This window comes from Corvus cornix, chromosome 15, assembly GCF_000738735.6.
Source record: "Corvus cornix cornix isolate S_Up_H32 chromosome 15, ASM73873v5, whole genome shotgun sequence".
NCBI classification, from domain to species: Eukaryota; Metazoa; Chordata; class Aves; order Passeriformes; family Corvidae; genus Corvus; species Corvus cornix.
In genome coordinates this window covers 8922700-8947353 of record NC_046345.1, presented here as the reverse complement: position 1 = coordinate 8947353, position 24654 = coordinate 8922700, and the positions used below count along the sequence as shown (strand labels likewise).

Genomic DNA, 24654 nt, shown 5'->3' with positions numbered 1-24654 from the left:
GCAGATGTGAGAAGAAAGAGCCTGGTCTTGGCTGGCTTTGGAAGGTGCTGCAGTGTTTAACTTGCAGGCTGTTAGCAAGATGTCCCTGCACTGGAGCACCATGTTCAGCATATCTCCGAGGCCTTATTTGTAAGAGGGGGTAGGGGAGTAGGGAAAAACACTTTGCAGTGGGGAATTTACCCTTCTGCTCTTATTCTGGCTGGAATGCAGAGCAGACCCTACTTTCTTGCCTTTCTCTGAGCCAGACAGCTGGGTCCCAGTGAAAAAAAGCTTTCCTGCCTTTGTCTCTCTTTTCTTTAGTGTCTTTTCTTTTAATGCTGGTGTCTCTGGGAGCTCAGTGCTTTCCAGCCCATGGCAGTGGAGCCCTGGGGAAAGGCATGGGAGCAGCCTGTAAGGCAGCAACAGGCAGTTTGGCTCTTCTTAATAAAGGAAGACTTTTAAAGGGGTGCTCTGGGAAACTCAGTCCTTGCAGAGATGGAACTGTGTGTGAGAACTGCTGGCTTCTGCCAAGGCACTTAACACAAAAGAAAGTGCATGGTGTGTTTGGGATTACAGATATTTCCCAGCCAAGCAAATAGATGTTTAGCAGCAGGAAAACGGCCCGTTGGGTGTTTGAGGGGCTCATGTACTCACCTTCTGCAGAGGGCCCTGTGTGCAGCCTGCAGAATTCCTTTTTGCTTGTGTTCCTGCGCTGGGAGCTCTCTCAGCCCCTGCCTGTCCTGTCCTTGCAGCCCCCATCCCTGCCTGTTTGCAGCCTGCTGGATGCAGAGAGGCTGCTGGCAGATGAGCACAGGGCTCCCACCCCAGCCTCAGAGCGCCGACAGTCTGACATCTCTCAGTGCGGGCACTGTCTGCTTGCTTTCCTGCAGCTCCTGCCAGGCTGGAACCAAACTTGGGCTTCTTGTGATGGCTGCAGAGCTCAGTGGAAGCTTTCATGGCCGAGAGGTCCTGCTGGTCACTGATGTTGCTGATAGAGCATTCCCACATGTAGCCCTTCTCACTCAGCATACGTTCAGAGCCTTCCAGTCCTATCAAGTGGCAGAGCTGTCATGAGTTTTCCAATTCCTTCTGACCAGAAGCTCTAGCTCTTCTCCCACTCCCCTAAGACTTCCCAACAAGGAGGGCCTTGTGAACACCTGGGCAGGCAAAGCAGCATCATAATGTGAGTGGAACCACCAGCTGGAGATAACCTCTCTCTACAGCCCAGCAGATATTAGGTGGAAAGAGGCTGTGGGAGAGGAAGAGAACAGCAGGTTTGATTCTTTGTGAGCGGCAGAGAGATGGAATAACTCTCTCAGCCCATGGGTCACTTGGGTGTGATACTGCTGGAAGGCACTTCGGACTGAGAGGAGGTGGGGGAAGAGCTGTCTGATGAGAGTGAAGGGGAAAGGGGAGGGAAGTGAGAGAGAAACTGAATTTAAATGGATTAAGCCTGTCTGTCCAAAGTCCTTTGTTTCCTGCCACCTCCCTGGTGTGACTTTCACAGCTGTATTCTGTGTGGCTGGGGACCTGGCTTTAGGTTCCCTGCAAAGTCAGCATGGAGCTTTACACCTCCTGGGCATTTCCCTGAGCAGCTGGAAGATGGTCCAGGAGCCAAATCCCTAGGACAGAGAAACCCCTTTGATTTCTCTTCTCTTCTCTAAAGTCTTTCCTCCTCTCTCTGTAGGAGACAATCTCATGAATTGATGTCTCCAGCATCACTGCTCAGTGGGTGACAAATGGGGACACATCCCCACCAGGCAAATCTCTGTTCTCACCTCTTGTTTTTGGTATTCCCCTTTTCTTTGGCCCTGGCACCTTGTTTTTCTCCTGGGCAGCCAAAGTGGGTGTTTGTACAGGTGGTGGTAGGTGCAAACAAGGCTGAGGGTCATGTGCAGTGAACTGCCCATGTAAACACGACTGATCAGGAGCACTTTTTGAATTACCCAGTTCTCCTCCTCTGCTGGCAGCCCAAGACATGGGCATGAGGAGTGGGCAAGAAGAGGTTGTGGAGTGGAAACTTGGCCTTTGGGCCTGGACTCACAAGTGAAAAGGTAAAATAGTATGTAAAATAAAGCAATACATAAAAATACATGTTGGTCAGCAAAGTGGTCTGCTTCAAATCTCTTTTGGGGTTTTAAAAATCTTTTAAATGGAAATGCTGGAATTGTGCAGGCTGTCCCAGATCCAAACAGTGAACCTTGAAAACACCAAAGTTTTCCAGACTTCAGCTTAACTAGGTCAGTCTCACTATGAATTTCCAGAAAGTCTTGCTTGATTTGCTACTACTTACTTGACATCTAATTTTTTTGCCCTTAAAACTCCCCTTTCTTTGACCTTAATTCTGGGTTGAACCCAGCAGTGCAGAGTCAGACGAGTTTGGGATCTGCTCAGTGTAGTGCCCTTGTGAAACCAAGGGGCACATGTGGAGCAGAGCCCCTGGGCAGGGGGCACGACTGTCTGCAGGGCTGCTGGGCAGGCACTGCTGCCTCCTCTAACCTAGGAACGAGGGAGATGGTGGCAAGACCGTCCTGCCCCTCACCTTGCAGAGGTGCACTGCACTCCCTGGGGGAGCACTGAGACAGCCACACCCCGTGCAGCTCACACTGCAGCTCCTGCAGTGCCCGAGCAGCTGTGGGGTCCTGCGGCTCTTCCTCCCCCTTCTCCCGCTGCAGCCCCAGTGCAGCTGCAGCCAGCGCTGGGACTCGGCGCTGGGGTTTGGCCCCCGAGGAGCGGCTCCCTGCCGGGCCGTGGTCTCGGCAGGGCAGGGGCAGGCTGCAGCTCGGGAGAGCTCCGCCACAGTGTTTGTTGTCTAATCATCTCCTGCCCCCGTGCCAGGAGCCGAGCGCACACAAACAGTGCCGGGCTCCGGTGAGAAGCGCTGCCTGCGAGATAAGCCAGGCGAGGAAAACACATCCATCTTCGTGTCTCTTGGCCTGAGATGCAGTTTCATCTGCTGGCATTTTCCTGGCGTAGGCTCAGGGCACACCACAATTCACCTGGGGAGCCAGACGCCGGGGAGCCGGCTCCCTTTCCGGGCGAGAGGTGATGGTCCTGACTGGTGCAGGGTGCGATGGTCGAGGAGCCGGCAGCTGAGGCCCTGTCGGTGCTCGGGGAAGGGTACTGACCCCGGGCTGAGCCCTTGTGGAGCCGACCCGGGCACGTCACCAACAGTGTGCTCACCCGAGCAACAGGCACAGACTCCCTGCCCAGGCTCCCTGCGCCCGGCCGTGCACCCAGCACCCAGCAGAGCTCAGGGGAAGAGCTTCCAGCCAGCAGCCTGGACAAAGCAGAAGTGGCTGGGACACAGAGTGCCGAGCAGAGGCTCGACTCCAGCCTGCGGCTGCTCAGTGTCTGATAAGGAGGCTGCTAGTGCCGTCTTGCAGGGCTCCCAACCTGCCAGCTCTCCGCAAATGAAACGTCCTGGTGAAACGCCCCCCATCCCTGGCTCCCTCTGATCCCCTCCGAAGCTGATCTGAGACTGGAATGTCTCCTGGGATATGATTCCCTCTAGCCTGAGGGGAACTGCGTTAATAAAACCCAGCGTGAGCGGTGGAGGCGATGGGGGAGGAGGCAGGCAGGGGTGGTGAGATGAGGCTTTTATGAACAAGTCGCAGGTCTGCTGGAAATGTCCTGTCCTGTCCTCTCTCCCTCCCCCTGTCCCTGGAGTCGAGCTGTGGAATTCAGGGTGTGGGTCGAGGCTTTTCTTCACACACGCTTCTGCTCAGAGCAGCCAAGCCCCTCAGCTCCCTCTCTCCCCCCTCCTCAGCAAATGCTGCTGAACTCACTTGCCTGGAACAGGTACCACTCCCCCAGCTCCTCTCGGCACAGCCTCGCTGCTGCTGGGACCCTCCTGCCCCTCCACATTGCTCTGGCTTCGTGCCACGGGGTGCGTTTGCCTTTGGCAAGTGAGAGGTGTCTGTCCCCAGGTTGTGCAGGCCAGTTTGGCAAGCCAGGGCCAGCAGCAGGAAAGAGAGAGTGCTCCCCACATCTCGGTAGGATGGGGTGCCTGCACTCATGGGCTGGTTGGTGCTGGGTGAGCAGAACCAGTCGGACACAGGGCTCTGACTGAATAAAGTCATGTGAACACAGTAAAGATGTAAGCCAGGGGAAAAAAGACAGGAGAGCATGCTAATTCAGCCCAGAGGAAATGTCCAGGAAGAGAGATCACAGAAGTGTGGGTTTTATTGGTGTGAGAGCACTCTTGGTTCCCTCCAGGATGCAAAGTGCCTCTCCCAGCAGTTGCTTTGTGCAGCAGTGGTGCCATGTCCTGCCATTCAGAGGACATGCTACCCTAGATGCTGTGTGTGATACACTGCATTGCCACTAACAAATGTCACTGGAATAAATTGGTTGGACAGTGACAGAGATCAGTTCCCAAAGTGTTTTCCCACTTTCTCTCCGTCTGCAATTGCTTAACTCTGAAACTGCATTATCACAAACTCACCGTGGAAGCCTCAGATGCAGGGAAGCACCCAGAGACCACACCGAAGACTCTGAAGAGCCATCTCAAAAGAGCACCACAAGAGTTTGCACAAGGCTGGGAATGAATCCAGCATGGTACACACAGTGTCCAGCCTTTCCAGAGAGCTGAGGAGTTTGCTCAGACCATGAATTTTTCAAAAGGTCAGGCTGTTCCTACAGAAGAGGATGTTTGCAGTCTTCCTATGGAGGAGCCCCTGGATGGACTCTGCACTGAACTCAGCACTCTGGTGGAGATGCCAACTGAAAGAAAAGCATTTCAGCAGAAATCATGACAAACCAGAGTGCACAACCAGGCTGCCCTGTGCATTTGCAAGGGTTACTGACTTTCCATGTGAAAATGAGATACCACTGGCTTCTTCTACAGGAAGGAAAAGATGGGATACAATATTTAGTTTCTGTCTAAGAAATTTCTGTTGGAAGCTGACAGCTGGGGAGCATCAATAGAATAGGGAGAGCAATGTGGTGACTAAAACTCATGAAACATTTTGGAGAGCTGGGACAAAAGACTGCAAATCACAGGTGTCTGTGAACTGTTGTGTAGAGGCTGCAGCACCCCACAAGACCTCTCTGGCTGCCATACAAGCTGTGTCTCCACTTGGGAAGGGGGAGATGTGGGGAGGCAGTTACTGTAAAGTTCTAGTTCAAAGCAGTAGCTGTTCATGGGTTGGTGCTAAGAGCCTCCTAAAGCTCATGGGCACCTCTGCCTTACACACAAACCTCATCCTTGATTCTGTCGTTGGTCTTGTGTTGTTTCACTACAGACACCTGAGAGCTGTCAGTGCCTCCCGGAGCTGTGTGTGGGGAAGCACCGGGACAGCTCTCTGGAGATGTTTGCTGTCTGTCTGCAGAGAGAGGGGGAACCAGACCATCCAGGGAGCAGCTGTGCAGGAGCAGAAGGGAATGGCCTCTGGGCAGACATTTGGGTGAGGAGGAAATGCTAAGTCCCGAGCCCATCGGTCTGGACACTGAAGGTAAAGCATTCACAGGTGAAGCAGGGAGCCTGTAAAGGTGTGAGATCCCTCAGCACTGTTATCTCCTGCAAGGGGTGTGAGCTCACTGCTTCAGAGTCCCTGAAACCGCTTGACAGATCCCAGCCAGAGGTGAGGCAGCAAAGGTCACAGTCTCACTGCTCAGATTCCCCAGACACACACCAAAAAAACCCCATGCTGGCTTTTTATCTGGCTTTTTATCTCTGGACTCAAGTTTGCTGTCTTGTCCTGTGTACAGCAGGTGAATTCACAGCGATTTGAGGATACACTGGATGTGTTTTGAAAGAGGTAATTCCTTGACTTCTCTGGCTGAAGCATTTGGGAACACAAAAGCCCTTCTTTCAGTTACAATTAATGGCATCAGCCTTAATCTGGGATGAGAACATGACTCCAAGAGCACAAGCCCCACTTCTGGATGTGTGAGTACAAAGGAAATGGAACTTCCAAGATGCAGTTGCCGCAAGGAGATTTGGAAAAGTTGTCTTTCCACTGCCTCTCCTTTCCCCACCAGGAGCTGAGGGCATCCATATTTGGTACCTTCCTCCACCAGCGTGGGTTCAAGTGGCACAGGTAAATGCACGGATGTACCTGCACCTCCCAGGACACATGGGCATGGCTGAGAGAAGCCTCTTCCGATGGGGAAAACCTCTCTGCAAACCTGAAGTACAGCAGTGTAGCTCAGGTGTGCCTGGGGCTCAAACAGGAAACACTCATGACATGAATGGATTCGGGTCTGGAAGAGCCTTCAGACCAAAAGTGGGCTAGCATGAAGGAGTTAAAATCCTTTCCTTTGCTTGGTGAAATTTATTGAAAATTACGTTGTTCGTCTGTTGAAACTTCACAGCTGTTGAGGTTGCCCTCGGGGCAAACCACATCCAAGAAATGGCATGTAGATCCTGGGAGCACGAGACTTGAAAGCTGAAACGGCACTCCGAGCGCTGCCTCCCCTTCCCTTGCAGTCACGTCCCGCCATCTGCAGCGCCTCCAGTGAGACACTGGTTATTTCTTCCTCCCATTGCTCATCTCCGACTCCTGAAGCGCAGTCACTTTGTTTCAGGCATTGTGTTTTGGCTAAAAAGTAACTAAGGAAGGATGCAGACAGAAAGACGTCTGTGTGGGGAGTGCACTCGAAGCCTGTGGCATCCAGAGTGAGACAGGGCTGTGTGCCGTGCTGCTGTGGTGCCATGGAATATCACCTGCCTGTAACACTGCTATTTTGTTATCCCTTGGGGAATGGTGATGAGGCAGGACTGTGGAAGTGTTCCATTTGCTCATGAAAAATCTGTGAATGCTGTTTAGTTGTAGCAGCTTGCCTGGTTTTGTGTGGGTTTTTTAAAAATTACTATTTGTTGACTGCAACTCTGCTTGCTAAAAACTGTGTATCATAGAAAGGTAGTTCTTGCATATTTCCTTCTGACCTGAGTGCTGTGAATGAACTTGGGGACTGAGATCAGCCACTTGGCACAAGCAAAATTAGGACTAGCTGGAGCTCATAGACGAAAATAAAAGGAGGACATGAGAAACCCACTGACTGCATACAGTCAGTCACAAATGATTCATGGAGTAATTTTGAGTAGCAAACACATTGGTAAGAACTGGAGGTTTTGTTTCTGTCTTTTTGGGGGATTGTCCACAAACAAAAATATTGGCTAATTCATCAGACGCTCTCTTCTGCTTTGAATAGCTTGCCCAGATCCCCGAGCAATCATCCTGTGCAATTTGCTGTTAACCTAAATAACTTAAATTCAGGTACACCCAGAGCACTGCCCAGATCTGCCCCTGCATGCACTAATTAGGGTTCTCCAAGCGCAAACCTGCAGCTCGGGAGGCAGGAGGCTCCAGCAGCACCCCCGGATGGCTCCCCGCTGGTGGTGGCCCGTGGCAGGGACCGGGCAGGATGTGCCCGCAGCGAGGCGGGGCTGAGTGGAGAGGGCTTCTGCAGGAACGGGACACTTGTGGCTGTCACTGTTCCCTAAGCAACGCCCTGAGAAAATGCAGCCTGGTAAAGCCAGCCCCGCGCCGTGCCCGCTGGAGGGGCAGAGACAGGTAGGAGACACAGGGAGGCCGGTGTTGCATTCCTTACCTGTGAAACAACCCCTTGAGAGCCAAACGCTTGGGGAATTCCTAGATCTCTTTGTAGCCACATTTCAGCTGTGACAGCGTGAGGATTTAAGTGAGGCAAACTCTGGAGGGGGAGGTTATAAGCTCCTTTTAGAGCAATGGGGAGAAAGCAGTTGAAAAAACACAGACCTGCCTTTTACAAACTTTGTCTTACCTGCTCCTGCCGCTAACAGGAGGATGAACTGGCCAGCCAGGGCACCAAGTTATTCAGAAATTACTGGTTTCGAGTAAATCCTTCCAGAATGATTCAAGAATTAGTTACTGTCTTTCAGATTTATATGTCCCTAAATCCAGAGTCAACCTTCAAGTGTAGGCAAGCCCTAACACTTGAACTATGTAATGAGAGATCTACTGGAGCAAGGGGAAAGAGAGAGGCTGAAAAATAGCGGAATTAGGAGGTTTGGCCAGGCAAACTGAAAATCGTTTCAAGGATACTTAGATGTAAATGAGGCCCTCCTGCAGAAGCCCCCAGTGGGAGGATGGCTCCTCGGCAGGGCTATCACAGTGAGACCTGACACCGTACTTCCACCTCCGGTGCCGAAGACTCTCCAGCTGCGAGCAGAGGGCTTGGGGTGGGTGGTGTGTGCGCGGGTGGAGTTGTGTACACTCAGCCTCCCAGACAGCCACAATAAATTATCTCATTAGTAAACCCAGTGTAGCTGTGCTCCTCAGCACATACCCGGCCTCCCACTGCACAGAAAAACTTTGCTTCTAATTAACCAAATCAAAGGGTCTCCCAGACGCAGCTTAGAGGGACGCGCTCAGCTTGAAACCCAGGCTCCTTCAGCAAGTTGTTCTGTGCGTGGTGGAACTAATGAATCTTGATTTCTTACGGCTGGAGCTCTGGCATTCCCTGTGCCCCCTGCAAGTCTGTCCTCTCCTCCCTCTGGCACATGCCGAGCTTCTACCTATGGCCAGGAACAACCAAGAAGGGAAAGGAGCCCGTGGTGTGCTAGCCCAAGCCCCACACCCTGATGGCTCGACCGTGCTCAAATGCTGACAGCAGAGAGCTGAGCTGAGTTGGAAGAGAGCTGAGTTTCCTCACAGCGAGAGGCTCCCTGAGGTTACCCTTGTCTCCACTCCTGCCCTTTTTCTCTCCTAAGACCTTTGTTTCCCCTCAGGCACTCATGGCTCATCGGGACGGGGCTGCACAAGGAAGGGAACCCCACTTCTCCAGGATGCATACCTGGGAAAAGGAAAAAGTGCAGGTGCAGGTGCTACTGAGGCAGGGGCTTTCCAGTGGCATTCCTCTGCTTTTACAGTGGCTTGGCCCCCTCTCTGTTAGTGGGAAAAGACAGGCAGGCAAACACTGGCTGTAAAATGCTGCTGTTCAGCTGAAAGCAGCGCACAGCTCCCAGGGCAGGAGAGCTCCCTGGCGCTGTGGGAGGAAGGGTTTGGGGGTGTTACCCCTCCGAAGAGGAGACCAAAGCGGTGCTTGTTTGAGGAACAATCCTTTTCTTTCCTCAGGAGTGTAGGAGCTGCAGCTCCCCTCTGCCCGCCCAGCTCCTGCGCCGAGGGGGCGGCTTGCTTTACAATTGCTTTTCTCTTCCCCTCGTGCTGGAAATTTGATTCTACAAAAACACTTAACACAGCAGCTAATTGCCAGCCCTGCAGTGACTTAGCTCTCTAATTCCTGCCAGTCAATGAACCAGCCCAAAGAGCTGGTTTTCATAACTTGCTGAATGTATGAACACAGCCTTGGAGACATAACATAGCTGGGATGGTTTTTTTCCTGGAAAACGTCTGAATCCTTCTCAGTTTTGGAAATGTCTTTCTCTCCACTGGGCATAAGGAACATCCAAAGACGGAGCTGGCAACAAGGCCCAATCCAGGGAGACATTGAGGAGACATGGACCCACAGGGGCCCTGGAGACTAGCGGGAGTACCAGGGAAGAGATGATTGTCAGGAAATTGGTTTGAAGGTAAAACTGGCGTCGTCCAGCCTGTCTCTTCATGATTTGAGGGCTCATCATCATCATCTTTTCATGGATTCCTACTGCCCAACAATGTCCACGCCTTGCAAAGTGTTCCTTGATCTCCTGGTTTGTATCCAGAGGGCTGCTGCAAAAATTGTTGTGCTGGCCAATGGCTTAGACCACATCATTCCTCCTTTCCCTCCTCCCTGGCACCCTCCTTTCTCTGCCCCAATTGCGGAGCGCTCATCTTCCGTCTCCCAGCCCCTCATTATCCACCTCTCCTCCACCCCGTCGTCTCCGGTGCAAGAGAAGCCGTGCTCATTGCCCATTCCAACAAGCCCCTTCATGCTCCCCTGGTCTGTTCTGCACCTGGGAGAAGCACCCTCCGAGCATTTGCAAAGTCACTGCATCCCTGGAGCTCTCGTTTGTCCCGGCACCCGCAGCACCTGTCCCCGGGGAGCTGCCGTGCTCCACAGCTGCCTGAACGGAGGATGAAGCCAGGCGGGATCGCTCTGTTCTCGCAGGTACCAAGGGACAGGACAAGAGCAAATGGCCTCAAGTTGTGCCAGGGAATGTTTAGATTGGATATTAGGGGAAAATTCTTCACTGAAAGTGTCGTCCAGCCCTGGCACGGGCTACGCAGGGCAGCGCTGGAGTCACCATCTAGGGGTGTTCACAAATCGTGTGGATACGGAGCTGGGGACACAGTTTACTGGTGGCCTTGGCAGTGCTGGGCTAACGCCTGGACTCGCTGCCGGTGTTTCGGTGTTCCGGTGTTGTTCCGGTGTTCCGGTGTTGTTCCGGCGTTGTTCCGGTGTTCCGGTGTTTTTTCGGTGTTGTTCCGGTGTTGTTCCGATGTTGTTCCGGTGTTCCGGTGGTGTTCCGGTGTTGTTCCGGTGGTGTTTCAGTGTTCCGGTGTTGTTCCAGTGTTGTTTCGGTGTTGTTTCGGTGTTGTTCCGGTGTTCCGGTGTTGTTCCGGTGTTGTTTCGGTGTTCCGGTGTTGTTCCGGTGTTGTTCCGGTGTTGTTCCGGTGGTGTTTCAGTGTTCCGGTGTTGTTCCGGTGTTGTTCCGGTGTTGTTTCGGTGTTGTTCCGGTGGTGTTCCGGTGTTGTTTCGGTGTTTGTTTCATCCCGCCATCGATTCCCCGGTCCCGCCCCGCGCCCCCGCCCCGCGCCCCCGCCCCGTTCCCGGACGGGCCTCGCGCGCCCTCTGCCGGGAGCGGCGGGCAGTGCGCAGACCCGGCCCCGCGCCTTCTGCGCATGCGCCCCGCGGGAGCCCAGCCTTCCCTCAGTGGGGCGGGGCCCTGGCTTCGGCCGGCTGTTTGCGCGCGCGCGCGCGTCACGTGGCGGTGCCGGCACTCTTAAGGGCGGGGGCGGGGCGGGGCGCTCAGAGCAGCGATGGCGCGGGGCGGCAGGAGCGCGTCCCGGCCCGCCGCGGCACCGGTGCCCGCCAGGTACGGGGGGCTCGGCACAGCGGGGCGCGCTGCCCTGTGCCGCCCCCACAACTGCCTTCTCTCCGCAGCCCGGCCCCAGCGGCCCCGGCACCCGCGGCGCAGCCGGCGCAGCCCGGGCTGATGGCGCAGATGGCGAGCACGGCGGCCGGCGTGGCCGTGGGCTCCGCCGTGGGACACGTCGTGGGCAGCGCCATCACCGGCGTCTTCAGCGGCGGCTCCTCCGAGCCGGCCAAGGCGGCGGCGCCCGCCCAGGTGCGAGCGGAGCCGGGCCGTGCCCTTGGGCTGCCCTTGGGCGGCGGGGCTGTGGCCGTGGGGCGGCGGGAGCGGGGAGCGGGGCCGTGCAGGGAGGGAAGGACGGACGGACGGACAGACAGATAGCCGCCTAGGGTGACGGGAGCACGCTGGAAGAGGCGCCGCTGTCCCCGGGCCGCCTCTGACCGGGCCCGTGCCCGCAGGAGCCCCGGCCCGTGATGCAGCAGTCGCCCTACGGACCCTGCCACTATGAGATGAAGCAGTTCCTGGAGTGTGCTACCAACCAGAGAGACCTGACCTTGTGCGAGGGCTTCAGCGAGGCTCTGAAGCAGTGCAAGTACAGCAATGGTGAGTGCGCCCTGTCCCTGCAGGAGGGAACTCCTGCCAGCAGAGCATCTCAGGGGGTTTGAAGGCTGTAGAAGCGATCTTTTGGGGATATAGTGCCCTTTAGAGGTTTAAGTAGGAAACAGTTGTGTCTTTCCCATGTCCTGAAGAGCAGAAGGCGACGGGAAAGGGAAGGAGAAATGATTGTGACCATGTCTGTGTGAAGGTGGGGAGGCTGTAGGTACCTTCTTAGACAGTCTACTCTTGCTGCCATGGGAAGCCTGCTGTTCTCTTGGCTGATTCTCTGTTTCCTGCTGCATTTGTTACAAGCTGTTATCAGTAGTTGGGTCTTGATCTGGTCATCTCAAGTGAGAGAGCTTTTAACTCCAGCTGCTGGAACATGTACCTAATGCTGAACTTGTGCTTCTTCCCTGTAGGTGTTTCTTCTCTCCTGTGAAGAATTTGCCCCCTCGTAGGGAAGAGGATCATGGTGTAGAGTCCTGCTATCCACGGGGAGCAGAAGGACGGACAGGGAACGAGCTGGAGGGAGCAGACTGACCAGGCAGGAGTATTCTAGTGGTAATTCACTTCTGAACTAGTAGGAAAGGAATTATTGGACCCAAGGGTCTTCAGAATTCAGATAGTGCTGTATTTATTACAGAGAAATAAAAGGATTTATTTGGACCTATCACTTGTGCATGTTCTTTATTTAATTCTCAAGCTAAAATTAAGCTACCAAAATGTTAACATTACCAGCTACTTAAAGGACAAGGCACAACTTGGAAACAGGCTGTGCAGCCTAGCAAGGATTGTGCCTGCATGACTTGACAGAAAGAGATTCAGACGTTGGCTGCCCTCTAGGCAGAGGAGAGGCTGGAGAGAGGTAAGCCAACATGTGTTCTACAGTATTTTCAGTAACAAATTACTTCTCTATAGATATCCTCTTCCTGAATACCTGTCCTGACCTCAGAGCTAAGAGAGTGTGACCTGTCTGGCTGTGGGACTTGGATACAGTTGGCTGATCTGACTTTAAAGCTTTAGCAGGTTATGCAGTGTTCTCAAGGTCACTGGCATCAGTTGAAGTGTGGAGCTGCTTTCCTCTTACAGTCACCTTGGCAGGACAGCCTTGTGATTGCTGCCCAAAGACTGGCCTCCAGCAGGACACCCTCTTTTTAACTTTGGTGTAAAAGGGAATTTTGAGGCTTCAGCTGGAGTTTTAGTGGCACAGCAGTGAAACCAGGACACTTTCAGAGGCTTAATTGATGCATTTTCTTGGCAGAATGAGTATTTTAACCTTTTAATCTCTGACTCTTGAACAATGGACAAGTTCTCAGCCCCTTGCTGGGATCTGTGAGGAAATCCAGGTCTTGATGGTAAATGCTGGCAGCAGTTGCTTTTAGCAGATACTGGAGGCTGGTGTTTGAAAGTCCTGCCCCTTCTAAATGCTACAGTCTCAAGTTCTTCGTAGGTGATGTCCTGAGCTGTGCCTGGCTGTATCAGGGGAGTCTTGTGTTCTCCTGAGAGACAGCCAAGGGAAAAGATGCCAGAGATGAAACGCCCAAGTGCTCCATGTGCTGAGCTGTCCTGTGTGTGCAGGGAGGAACCACTCCAAAGTTGTTTAACTCCCTTTAAGAAGTAAGTATTAGACTGATGTTGATGTGGGGGTGGTGTGCTGGTCTGGCTGGAGAAGCTGTTAAGGAGAGCCAGCAGAGCAGCCGCATCAGGTGTGTTCTGCCTTTGACCCATCTTGGCAAAAGCACTGCTTCTGCATTTGTGGGGACTGGCTGTCTCTGTAGCAGCTTTTCCTGGTGATTGTAGTGACGGCCCCTGCAGGGCCATTTCAGACTGGTGATGGAGTGGGAAGCAGACCCATCCAATGATACAGGTGGGTGCATGTTCCTCTGCCTGCTGCTGTGCAGGTGGGTTGAAAGGAGATGCAGGTTCTCGTCACTGGGGAGTGCAGGCCATGCCATGGGAACATGAGACCACCTTGAAGCAGGAGGATGCTGCTTGTGCCTGGCTGTGGTGCTGGGTTTGCCTGGTTTGTCAGGGTGCAGCTTGGGATGTGGTAGTGTGAACCTCTGGGAGGAGCAGGGGATCCCAGGAAGAGGGGCTCAGTAGCAGGGGACTCTTGCTGTGCTGGGAATAAGTGCCTGGGCAGGTGGTTGGACCCTGGTGGTGGCTGTGCTTGCCTGTGTGACCAGTAATGGGTCTGTTCCTCATTTAGGGGTGTTCTTGAGTTCTAAGCTCCTCCTGCTCTGTAAGGTGATTCTGTTCCTGGCTCAGGAGCTGGTGTGGGGCTGAGCCCTCCTCTGTAAGGAGCCCTTCCTCCTCTGGGTCTTTCCTAAGGGCTGTTGCAGATGATCTGTGGAGTAACCAAGCCCTTCCAGAGTTGTGTTTTCCTGCTGTGTTGGTCAGTTGCCCATTACATGTTGAGCAAGCCACTGCCAACCTGTGGTACTACAGCCTGGGAGAGACACTTGAGAGTTTCCCAATCTCTCCTGATGTCCTTCCCTCCCTGTTTGTTCCACGGAAATGGCCCTCTTTGCCAGGGGACAAGCTGGGTAGGCCTCTGCCTGGTGTGGGGTGGGAGGGCAGCAGGTCCCTGCTGTCACTCTTAACTAGGAGGGATCCTGCTGCCTGAATGCACTCGCTGCCCACAGCCATAAGCAGCCCTGAAGGAGCACAGTGGGATCAGAGGACAGTCCCACAGGTGCTGTACGAGGGCTGAAGTGGGAACAGGAGTCATGCTGCACGCCTGACTCCTTTATGGAGGTGAGGTGGGTGTCTTGCTCTTACCTGGTAGGTCAGGGTAGTGTTTCCCCAGGTCCTCTAGTGAGGATTCGTAGCAGGTGGCTTCAGAGTTTTCTTCTGCCAGCAGAATGGGAGAGATGGATTGGTCTCTCTCCTGGCTGCAAACTGAAGGCTTGTAACTGGGGCAGGTGGTTCTGCCCAGGAAAGGTTCCTTCTTCCCTGGAGCAGCCCTTGGATAAACAAAGGCTCAGCTCTAGTGCTTCATCTGAGCTAGCTTCTGCCTCCTTGGAGCTTCTTGCTGTGTCCAAGTGACTGCTGAACAGAGCCCCTCTCCAAGCCTCCCCCCAGAGCAGACCCTTCTTGGCCCAGAGGCTGAGCTGTGCTGTCTCGACAAGGAACTTTTGGACAGCTCTTATGAGGATGTAGTGCTGCCTTTCCTGTAGGTATTTACTGGTGAATTCAGATGCAGGATCTTCCACTTTGGTCAGATTCATCAGGGTGCCCTTTTTGTCCACAAGATCGATGCAGTCTGGAGGGAGAGACACATGGTGAAGGAAGCTCAGTGTGCCCCTGTGTGGCCAAAAAGCCTGTTTAGAGGTATTTTCCTTGGCAGGTTACACTTTGAACAGAATCTGTGGAGATCTGGGGAGCAGGAGGTTTGCTGTCCCTTTCCCTGTGTTTTGGGATGTTCTGTGACTCCCATGTGACCTGTTTGTTACCATCTCCTGTTTCTGTACAGATGAGTGGCAGTCCCTCGGTGACCACTGCCCAGAGCACTCGTACCTTCAGGCCTGCACTGACACTTCTACTTCAGGTGATCTGTGAGGGTCTGGACGCAGCAGCACAGGTTTGCCATCTCTGCACTTGGCTGCAGACAGAGAATGAGACCTGAGACAGGAGTGTGGTCGCCCCAAACCCAGGGGCCACATGGGCATGACAAGAGGCACAGCAGGTGGCTGAGAGGTGCCCACTGTGGCCAGCAAAGGTAGGATCCCCATGTGGCATCAGCAGGGCTTTGAGCAGCTGCATTACAGCCATGGCTGCTGGTAGCTGGTGCTGAGTGCCGCAGGTGAGGGGAGAAGATGAGCGCTTTGATTTGGGGAAAATGGTTCTGACTGATGAAGTGTCTCTGTCCTTCAACTTCGTTTCATCAAGCATGAGTAGGAAAAAGCAGTGAGTCCTGAGCCTTGCCAGTCCCTTTCTACAAGGTGGTCCCAGTTGCAAGGGGAAAGAGCTGGAGATTGTGACTGAGTCACCAGAGGATATTTTGGCCATGAACTCTGACCAAGTTTGTCTCAATTGAGAAATCCCCAGGGCTGACACACGTCAGTAGTCAGAGCTGGGGATCCAAGTCAAATAGCAGAGGGAGCAAAGGCTTAGGACTGTGTGTGTCTGATGGATTCAGCCACGAGTGTCTGGGGTCAGGCCAAAGCATCCAGCCAACTGGGTGAGGTCAGGGTAGGGGCTGCTCATTTCTTCCCACAGATACCTGCTGTCTGAAACTGAGAGCCAGGATTTGAGTCAGGGAGCCCTTTCCACACAGCCTGGAACAGAGGAGCTCTGCTGGCAGCTGGCCCTTCTGCCCCATGGCTCTTCTGGTTGTGTCTAGATAAGCAGGGCCCCCTCCAGTGATTTCCCAGAGCTGCCAGGCTGGGAACTCATCTTCACATCCAGCCTCCCTCCCTGTGATTAACTCAGCTCTGCTGGAGTGGTTTTCCTCCATGATTCAATGTAGGGGTAATAGAGCTCCCTTTTTTTTTTAAGGCAGGGGCAGTGCAGGATGCTGCTGTGCCCTAGCAGAGCTCTCCTGCCTGTTCCCTAAGCACTGGCAATTGCTGTGCACCTGCCTTGCCCCTTGTGGGGGGTGATGAGGGTGGTCCAGGGGCTGGGCTGGCCCCAGGGCTGAGGCAGAGCTGGGGCTTTGCCCACATACCTCCAAATCTCACGGTGGGAAACATGGTGCTCCTGTGCCTCTGGCAGGGCTGTGGTCCTGGGTCCCTTCCTGCAAGTGGTGGGAGCTGCTGGAGAGCCCAGGGCACAGGCTGTGTTTCCCACTGACACTGTTGTGGTTTCAGCAGCCAGATCTCCCAGCAACAGTGAATGGCCCCTGCAGATTCTTGAGCCCCCTGCAGCTGCAGGGTATGAGACGGGTAGAGCAGGGGCTGAGCTAAACAACAGCCTGTTGGTAAGGCTGACTGCTCCATGTGGTCCCAGCTGCTCTGAATTTCAGACTTTTTTGTAGTCTTGTGGTGTTTCCTGCCCCCCGTTTGTCCTGCAGTTCATTTGGGCTGTGGTGGTGCCACATCTGCCCACCCTGCTCCTAAGCCCAGCACTGCTGCAAGGGCAGCCTGGCCTCCTCTGCGAAATGACTGGATCCCACTGGAATAATCATCCTGAGAATTCTGCCTGTGCTGGTCCTACTCTGGAGAAGGAGGCAGTGGGGTTTTGCAGCCCCATGATGTACATTGTCATGTGCCAGCTGCATCTTCTGTTTGGTGCCCAAATGTTGCTGTGCAAGTGTTCCTGCAGCAATGTGTCAGGGCCCTGTAGCATCATCTCCTTTTCCTGTGGAAAACATATGGGTGAAACCATGTCCCTTGGGCTGCTCAGCAGATGGGAAAGGCCTGAATGGTGGGAACCAGTAACAACACTGATGTGCTGTGTTATCCAGTGCTCACTGCTCTGTGGACAAATTCCCTTTCTCTGAAATGCACCTCCTTGCATGAGGAGATGATTTCCCTCTGTCTTGCTGGGTTTCATTTTACAGTCAGTCTAATCCATGGACTTGTCCTGCTCAGGGCTTGGGACAAGGTGTGTGTGTGTGTGACATTGCTCACCTAGGACACGGAGGGAGACTCATGTTCATCTTGTCACCACCTTGCAGAATTTGGGGAGTGCTGCTGGGTAACAGGTGGAGCTGTATCTGCAGTGTGCTCGTACCTGCAAGAGCTCAGGGGCACGAAACACAAGCTGCTGATACCTGCAGGGGCAGGATTCCACAAGGCCAGAAGAGACTACAGCAAAGCTCCAGCCTTGGATGGGCTTTGGAGCTGGTCTCATGCAGCTGTGGTTGCATGACCTTGCTGCAGGCTGGCTCTAATAAATCTGATAGAGCAGGTTTGCCCAGATGGGCTCAGGTGGGACACAGCCAGGCTCTGCTGCATGTGCCAGGACTGTGTGACACCACATCCCCCTGGCAGGGGCACAACAGCCCTTGCTGCCCTGCAGTCCAGCTGTGCCAGGAACTGTGGGGCCCTATCAGGTCTAACCAGCCCCTTGCTGCTGCAGATGGGGCCCTGCTCAGTTATAGCTGCTCTGAATGACCCAGAACGCAGAAGAGAGATGAGCCATTGGGTGCACCAGAGCTCTGCAGGGTGGCACAGCAGAGCAAGAGTCCAGCTTCCTGCATCACGTCCTTGGGTGACGGTAGTGCTTCCTCCTCAGGACCTGCCCATGCCAGAGGCGCAGTGCTGGGGTGTTCCAAAAAGGCACGACTCTGCCTCAGAGCTCCATTTTCCCTCAAAACCAGAGCACACACAGGGCAGTCATGTTGGGACCCACCTGCAACGTCTTTGGCTTAGGGTGCTGCAGCAGGGAGAAAGTGGGCTGTCCCTGGATGGTGATGAGGCGGCATTGGTGGCAGCTGAGCCTGCCTGTGGAGGGCAAGAGGCACCCACCAGCTCTGGCACATGAGAAGTGCCTGCTGACCACACTGCTGAGAAGGATAGCCTGGGCTGGCGGCCGTGTGATACGGTGTCTCTGGGCCCTGTGACAGGTGCCACAGACAGGAGGGGATTCACGCCCACTGAGCTGGTGGCCTTTGGCTGTAACGGTCTGCTGTCCTTCCGCACGAGGCAGCAGCTGTGCTGCAGCCATCTCTGCACTGGTCCCTTGGGAAATGTCTTCTGCCGGTGACCTTGGCAGCCACCCACCATGGCTGCCCATGGCTGCTGCTCCTGAGGCGGCCCTGGCGAAGAGGCAGCACCCTCGGCAGCTCCCAGCCCCCGCTGCAGGTTATGCTGTGACCCAGACAAGCAGTTCCTGTCCGTGATGGAGCTGCATGGAGGGAGCAGCAACTTTCCTTATGCTGCTTCTGTGATGAGACAGCTGCTGGGGGATTCTGGCACCTCCCATCTTCCATTCTCCCTGATGACTCCCAGCCTCTTGCCTCCCCAGAGCATCCTTGGCATGGTGTTGCTCAGGCTCCTGGCCTCTGGTGCACCTGGCAGCAGAGGGCCTGAGTGGGAGACACCAGAGAAACCTCTCTGCTCTTCCCATCAGTGAAGAGAGATGGTCAGTGATGCTGTCCCAGTTCCCAGGGCAGAGGGTGCTGGGGTGGGCTGTGGGTGCGTTGGTGCAGCTGAAGGAAAGGGGCTGGGGTGAAGGTGGGTGCTGAGCAATGCTCAGCTCTCACCCCCTCCCTGAAGCCCAGCTGCAGCAGAGCGAGCAGCCCTGGGGAGCTGAGTCCCTGAGCCCCCTGTGTCATTTACATACGTCCCACCAGTGCCTGCGGTACAGCAGCCTGGGTTTGTGTAGCACCCCAGACCCTCTCTGAAACAGCCTCCCTTCCTCTGCCTCCTGCCATGGCCCTGGGCTTCATGGTCCTGCTCCTGGTGGGGACGATGGGCACAGGTAAGGGTGGTGTGGCTGAGTTAGCTCTGCCTGGCGGGCACTGCAGGGTGGTGGGCAGGACTGGGCTGTCCAAGGGGAGGTGAGTCTGAGTAGGGCATTTTGCTCTGGGGCTGTGTGGTGTGATGAGCAGGATGGGAGTTGGGTAATGGCATTGCCTCAAGAGAGCTGAGGGACATTTTGGGGCTGAGTGTGATGGGGGACACAGCTCAGCCCATCAGTAACTGCATCCTTGGTGCATGCAGCTTCCAGGGCTCAGCCCGTGCTGACCCAGCCAAACTCTGTGTTCGTGCTGCCTGGGCAGACGGCTCGGCTGTTCTGCACCCTGAGCCCCCAGTACAACATCAGCCAGTTCGGCATCTCCTGGTACCAGCAGCGCCCAGGGCACTCCCTGAGGTATCTGCTCTATTACAACTCCGAGCGAGACAAGCACAGGCCTGCCAAAATTCCTGACCGCTTCTCTGCCACCAAAGACCTCGCCAGCAACGCCTGCATCCTCACCATCGCATCCGCCTGCCAGGATGACAACGGCACCTATTACTGTTCCCTGTCACCTGCCTTCAAATGGTTCTAGAAATGGAGAACAAAAGCTTTCTGCGCTTTTCTTGGCAACTCTGACGTGCTCTCAGCAGGGAGAGCAGCAGCCCTGGGAGAGACGGGAAAAGTCCCTCTTGCATGCTTGAGCAGGCCCAGCAGCGCTGCCTCGTGCTGGGAAGTGCGGCAACCTCCTCTTTGTCCCCAGGCGTCCCCCATAAGGCATTAGACAGCCCGACACGGCAGGAGACCGGCCAGGCCTCCTGCTGCAGCGGGAGGATGGAGGGCTCGGCTGTGGCCTGGCTTTCCCGGGCTCTTCCAGCACCTGGCACAAGGCAGCCTTGATCCGGCTGGGGCTTCTGCAGAGTTTGGCTCACCTGGTAATAAAGGTTAATCCTCACCCACGCGGCTCGTGTCATGTGTACCTGGGTCAGGAGGGCGAGCAGGAGGGGCTGTGGCCCTTGGCGGGGTCTCTCGGGCAGCGTGGAGCCCTCACCCACCCCCGGAGCAGAGCCCGCCGCCCACACCGCCCTGTCCCCCTGCCCGCTCCGCCCGCCACACTTCCTGAGGGGACAGGGACACGCGTAACCCCGCGCGCACCTCTGGGGACTTTTTAAGGACGTTTTCACACACAGAAAGCGGAAGGATTTTCCCACAAAATTCCCCCAGGCCTCAGAACACCGGGATGGCCGCACTACGCATGCTCAGCGCGGCGCGCGTACCGAGGCGGCCGTTAGGACCCAGCGGCGGGCGCTGATGTCACGTGAGGGCGGCCGGCGCTACCATTGGCTCAGGGGAAGACAAAATCCGGCGCGTCACTTCCTGGTTACCTCAGTGCCCGTCAGGGCCCGGCGGCCACCGGTTCTCGCCGGGCCGGTGAGCGGCGAATGGGCCGCCTGAGCCCCTGCCCTGCTCCTGTGTTCAGCGTGTGCGGAAAAGCCAGTGTCCGCAAAGGAGATAGAGGAATCCTGCAGCTTTATTCCAATAAAGGGAGAGAGTCAATTGTGCCGTACCTCCGTGGGGTCTCCCGAGGTCTCGGAGGGCGCAGCCTCCTTTCATCCGAAATTCACGGCCGCATGTTGCCCTCTTCCCTTCCCCATTGGCTTCCCGAAGCGCCTACCACATATTCCCTCCTTGAACACGTAATTTCGCCCCAAAGTACAGAAGTTCCGGCTGTCTGGGTTCCGCTATAGACTTTGCGCAGACCCATTTGTCCTATTGCCCTAAAGTTCAGGAGTTCAAACTGTCTGGGTTTTGTAACAAACTCGAGGCTTGATGTTTGTAGAGACATTAAGGCCCATTTCAAAGATACTAACAGCCATTTCTCCTAAAGAACCCCACCCTTCGAGTTGTTTGTAAAGACATTAGCACCCATCTTTCCTATCAGTTCGCAATGGTTCGCCAGACTGTGAGTGCCCTGGAGCCCTGCAGAGGTGTGGTGTTGAGTGTTAAAAACGAGGCTTGGAGTTTTTGGGTGGAATAAAAGTCTGCTCGTTTATTAAAAAGAAAACCAGGAGCGGAGACTCGGGGTAAGCCCAAGACCCACTCAACAACCCAGAAAAACAAACACTGCACCGCCAGACCCAGGTTCCTCAGGACACGAGGGGCTGAGCCCCGGAGCAGTTCTTACAGTCTCTTTTGATGCTGTGATTGGTGCAGCTCAGATCCTCCCTCTGATGGCTCGTTGCTAGGATCCTCATTAGTGTTCAATTCTGTCAGTCTCTGGGGCATCGAGTGATTGGTTAGCCCCTTGACCAATAATGCTTCAAAGTGTTTACATCATGATTATTGGGCTGTCTTGAGAACATTCTAGAGCATTCCCCTCCTTCCTGTAGAGCCACTACTTTCCCCCATTGGTGTCCCCATCTAGTGGGTACACGGCGGCATTACACCCGCACAATCGCAATAACAACTCATTAACTGCATACCCCCACTCCTCTAACAAGCAACTTTTAACAACTTCTCAACCAAAAAAAAGGAACTTTTTAAAAACCATTTATTACATTGAGGTTTTGTGCTGTTCTATTAAGTAACTTGGGCTAAAGGTCTCCCTTTCCTCCCGGTGTGTGCGGAGTTGGTGTTAGGGACCTTCACATCCTGCACTGGTGCAGTGCTCTGCCAGCGAAGTTCAAGGAGCTGCTGGTTCCAAGAAAGATTCAGCACATCTTGTGCACGGGAAACCTCCTCACCAAGGAGAGCTATGACTGCCTCAGGACGCTGGCTGGGGACATCCACATTGTTAGGGGGGACTCTGAGGTAACGCCAGTTCCTCAGCCTGCCTTCCCCCATGCTGTGCTCATCTTGATGAATCCTGGGGAGTCTCTCAGTATTAGCAATTCCTAAACTGTAATTCACCAGGAGGCAAGTAGGAATTGATAAAAGTGGACAAACAGAATTATTTTCTAGACCCTTCTCATTGCACCTGGGTGTGAGGGATTAATAACTGCTCCTGATTCATAGGAACTCTGGCACAAGCCTGTGATTGCTATGAGGCCACAGGAGTGCCCCAGCTGGCTGTGTAGCTGCAAGAATTCTGTGTATGTTTTTACTGTTAGGTAGCCAAAAGGTGCAAATTCCTTACCCTTTGCTCTGAAGCTGCTCTTGCTGGGGTGTGGTACAAGCATCCACTGGCTCTGCACATTGAGAGGGGCCTCCTGCCCCGCGAAGGGCAGGTTTGTGGCTTTGAAGCTGCATTGTGTAGGCGTGGGGTCCTTCACTGACTTACAGTCTATGACTTTCCCCTTCTCAGAGCCTGAATTATCCTGAAGAGAATGTTGTAACTGTCAGGCAGTTCAGAATTAGGCTGATTCATGGCTATCAGGTAATTCCCTGGGGTGATGTGGCCAGCCTGGAATTGCTGCAGAGGCAGCTGGATGTGGACATCAACCTCTTGGGACACACACACAGATTTGAAGCATTTGAATATGGAAAAAAATTTTTCATCAACCTGGGGTCAGCTACAGGAGCCTGCAGTGCTTTGGAAAGGTGAGTGAGGGGAGCCCTGAGGTGCCCAGTGCAACAGAGCCCTGGGTGTCACCTGAAACACGTGCGAGTGTCCGGCCACTGTGCCACAGAGCGCTGGCAGGGTGCCATGAGGGGCACAAGGCCGGCTCACTCCCTTGCTGGGGAGTGCAGGGAGGACCCCTGTTACCAGAGTTTTCTTAGCCCACATGTTGGGCATGACAGCCCAGCACTGGTGTGTCTGGGGCTGCTTCCTGTGCCCGGAGAGGGGTGAGTTCCAACAGCTTCTTGTTTTGCTTTCTGGTGTCTTCCCAGAATCTGCATATTTTGTAGGAAATTTGACTTCTGGAAGCCCTGTCACCTTAAATGTCTGGATCTGCCATGGCTTGAGCTGTTCTAGGCTAAGTGCAGCTCTGCCTGAGACATTGCAGACCGTGCAGTTCTTCTCACACCCCTGCAGCCCTGGGCAACCAAGTGTATCAGAACACATAAGCATAAGGTATGTTAACAGCAAGAAGTGCAGTGTAAGTGTAATCTAATTGAGAAGTATGAGAAGTATGTCCTCTTTCCAGGAACATCAACCCTTCATTTGTGCTGATGGATATCCAGGCCTCCACGGTTGTGACTTACGTATTCCAACTAATTGAGGATGATAGGAAAGTAGAAAGAAAGGAGTTCAGGAAATACTGAATCATGTTCAAAGCTGCTTGATGAATTCTCACTGCCTTTCACCCCTTCCCATCCCAGTTCAGTCACAGTACTGCTGCTGTGGTGAGCTGGGCTGTAAAGCAGTTGTGACCCTTTACTGCTAGTGACCTGTTTGTCTTGGTTCTCAACCAGAACTTGAAGACACAGCTGATTAAAGAGGCCTGTGGAAAAATTCTGTGTCTAAGGAGCAGCTGATATGTTCCTGGCCTAGGGAGTTGCAGACACTGGCAGTAGCTGGGCACTGGATTGTGTGTGTAAAGCAAATACACGATAATAAATTCTTTTCTTTGTGTAACTGAGTCCTGTTCATTATGTTTGTAAAAGGTGAAGATCAGCTTGAAATTGATGTAAGGGGACTCCAAGGACTAAAAGGAAGCTGCTGATTGCTTCCTGAGATGCAGACGTAAAATATTTCAGGATTTGTCAAAGATGCTAAGGACTTAACCCATGCTGGCAGATCTATCCTGCCTTCTTAACTGGAGCAGCATGGAAAGGCAGAGACCGGTCTGGGAAGAGTGGTGTGGAGAGGTGTGTGCAGGTGTGTGGGGCTGGGCAGGCTGGGCACTGGCCCTCATGCTGCAGAGGCTGCAGGATGCAGAGCCCTTGTGTTCCCTGGGGTGCTGCTGACAAGGGGGAGCGTCACTGGTGCTGGGGCAGTGCCTGCAGTGGGGGTGCTGTGGAAGCTCAGCACTGGTGGGGGGCCATGGGCCTGTCTGGGGCAGCTGCAGGCACGGAGCCCTGCGCAGAAGCCCTTGTGTGGGAAGGGAGTGGATGGAGGAGCTGAGCTGCCGCAGGGGATGCGCGGTGGGTGGGTGATGGCAGGGTCACAGGCCTGGTGAAGGTGGTGCAGAGGATGCATTGATCTGGAGTCATCTTGCTGAATTGGTGGGCAAGAAAGAGAGGCAGCAGTGCAACAGGAAACACTGGGGGCCACATTTCTAAGGAGGGTCTGTGCCGGGATGGCAGCCTCATAACAGGGTGTTGGCTGCCACAGCACAGCCCCATCGGTGTGAGGACATGGAGCTGGTGGGATTGTGCCATGGCCTGGGCCCCTCCTCTCCTCGTGGTGCTCGCCCACAGCTCAGGTGTCATGGCCAGACTTGCTGTGCCTGGATGGGGCTTCTGGGCACAGGGGCCCCGTCCTGCTGCCCAGGCAGATCTGTGCCCCTGGGACACTGACTGACCCCTGTCTTCTCCCCTCTCTCCTCTCCCTCTCCAGGTTGCCTGGTCCAGGCAGCAGCAGTGAGTCAGCCGTCCTCGCTGTCAGCCAAGGTGGGAGAGACCATAAGGATCACCTGCTCCAGTAGCAGCAGCAGCTATCCTTATTCTGGCTGGCATCAGCAGAAGGTCCCTGGCAGTGGCCCTGTCACTGTGATCTACAGCAATGACAAGAGACCCTCAGGCATCCCTTTGCGATTCTCTGGATCCTGGTCCAGCAACGTGAGCACGTTAACCATCAGTGGGGTCCAAGCTGAGGACGAGGCTGTCTGTTTCTGTGGTGGTGCTGACAGCAGCAGTGGCAGCTATGGGGTGTGGTGACAATGAGTACC

At 54.5% G+C, this 24654-nt stretch overlaps 4 protein-coding genes and 1 non-coding gene across 7 annotated transcripts in view; 4 read left to right on the top strand and 1 right to left on the bottom strand.

The window, feature by feature from the left end:
- The first annotated feature begins 10886 nt into the window (after positions 1 to 10886).
- CHCHD10 (coiled-coil-helix-coiled-coil-helix domain containing 10) lies at positions 10887 to 11604 on the top strand. Its single transcript, XM_039561337.1, has 3 exons — positions 10887 to 10942; positions 11011 to 11194; positions 11398 to 11604. Exons 1-3 carry the CDS (start codon positions 10887 to 10889, stop codon positions 11602 to 11604), a joined length of 447 nt encoding a protein of 148 aa, XP_039417271.1.
- LOC104688772 (vacuolar protein sorting-associated protein 29-like) lies at positions 11549 to 23086 on the top strand. Its single transcript, XM_039561350.1, has 5 exons — positions 11549 to 11876; positions 13159 to 13182; positions 21520 to 21691; positions 22185 to 22420; positions 22969 to 23086. The coding sequence occupies exons 1-5, from the start codon at positions 11791 to 11793 to the stop codon at positions 23084 to 23086; spliced, it is 636 nt and encodes a 211-aa protein (XP_039417284.1). The 5' UTR covers positions 11549 to 11790.
- Positions 12112 to 19906, bottom strand: LOC104688770. Its single transcript, XR_005603198.1, has 2 exons — positions 19813 to 19906; positions 12112 to 14801 (listed from the first exon to the last, which is right to left on the bottom strand). It is a non-coding gene; the product is annotated as an uncharacterized LOC104688770 (transcript).
- Positions 14992 to 19839, top strand: VPREB3 (V-set pre-B cell surrogate light chain 3). The gene is made up of 2 exons (XM_039561351.1): positions 14992 to 18904; positions 19147 to 19839. The coding sequence occupies exons 1-2, from the start codon at positions 18856 to 18858 to the stop codon at positions 19473 to 19475; spliced, it is 378 nt and encodes a 125-aa protein (XP_039417285.1). The 5' UTR covers positions 14992 to 18855; the 3' UTR covers positions 19476 to 19839.
- Positions 23087 to 24130: 1044 nt separating the features above from the next.
- LOC120410843 (immunoglobulin lambda-1 light chain-like) overlaps positions 24131 to 24654 on the top strand; it is a 34237-nt gene continuing 33713 nt past the window's right edge. Inside the window, exon 1 of one of the 3 annotated variants that reach the window (XM_039561110.1) lies at positions 24131 to 24189. In XM_039561110.1, the coding sequence (XP_039417044.1) occupies positions 24144 to 24189 (46 nt within the window). In that variant the 5' untranslated portion in view covers positions 24131 to 24143. The remainder of the gene's footprint in view (positions 24190 to 24654) is intronic. The other 2 variants (XM_039561140.1, XM_039561115.1) reach the window with 2 other exon arrangements.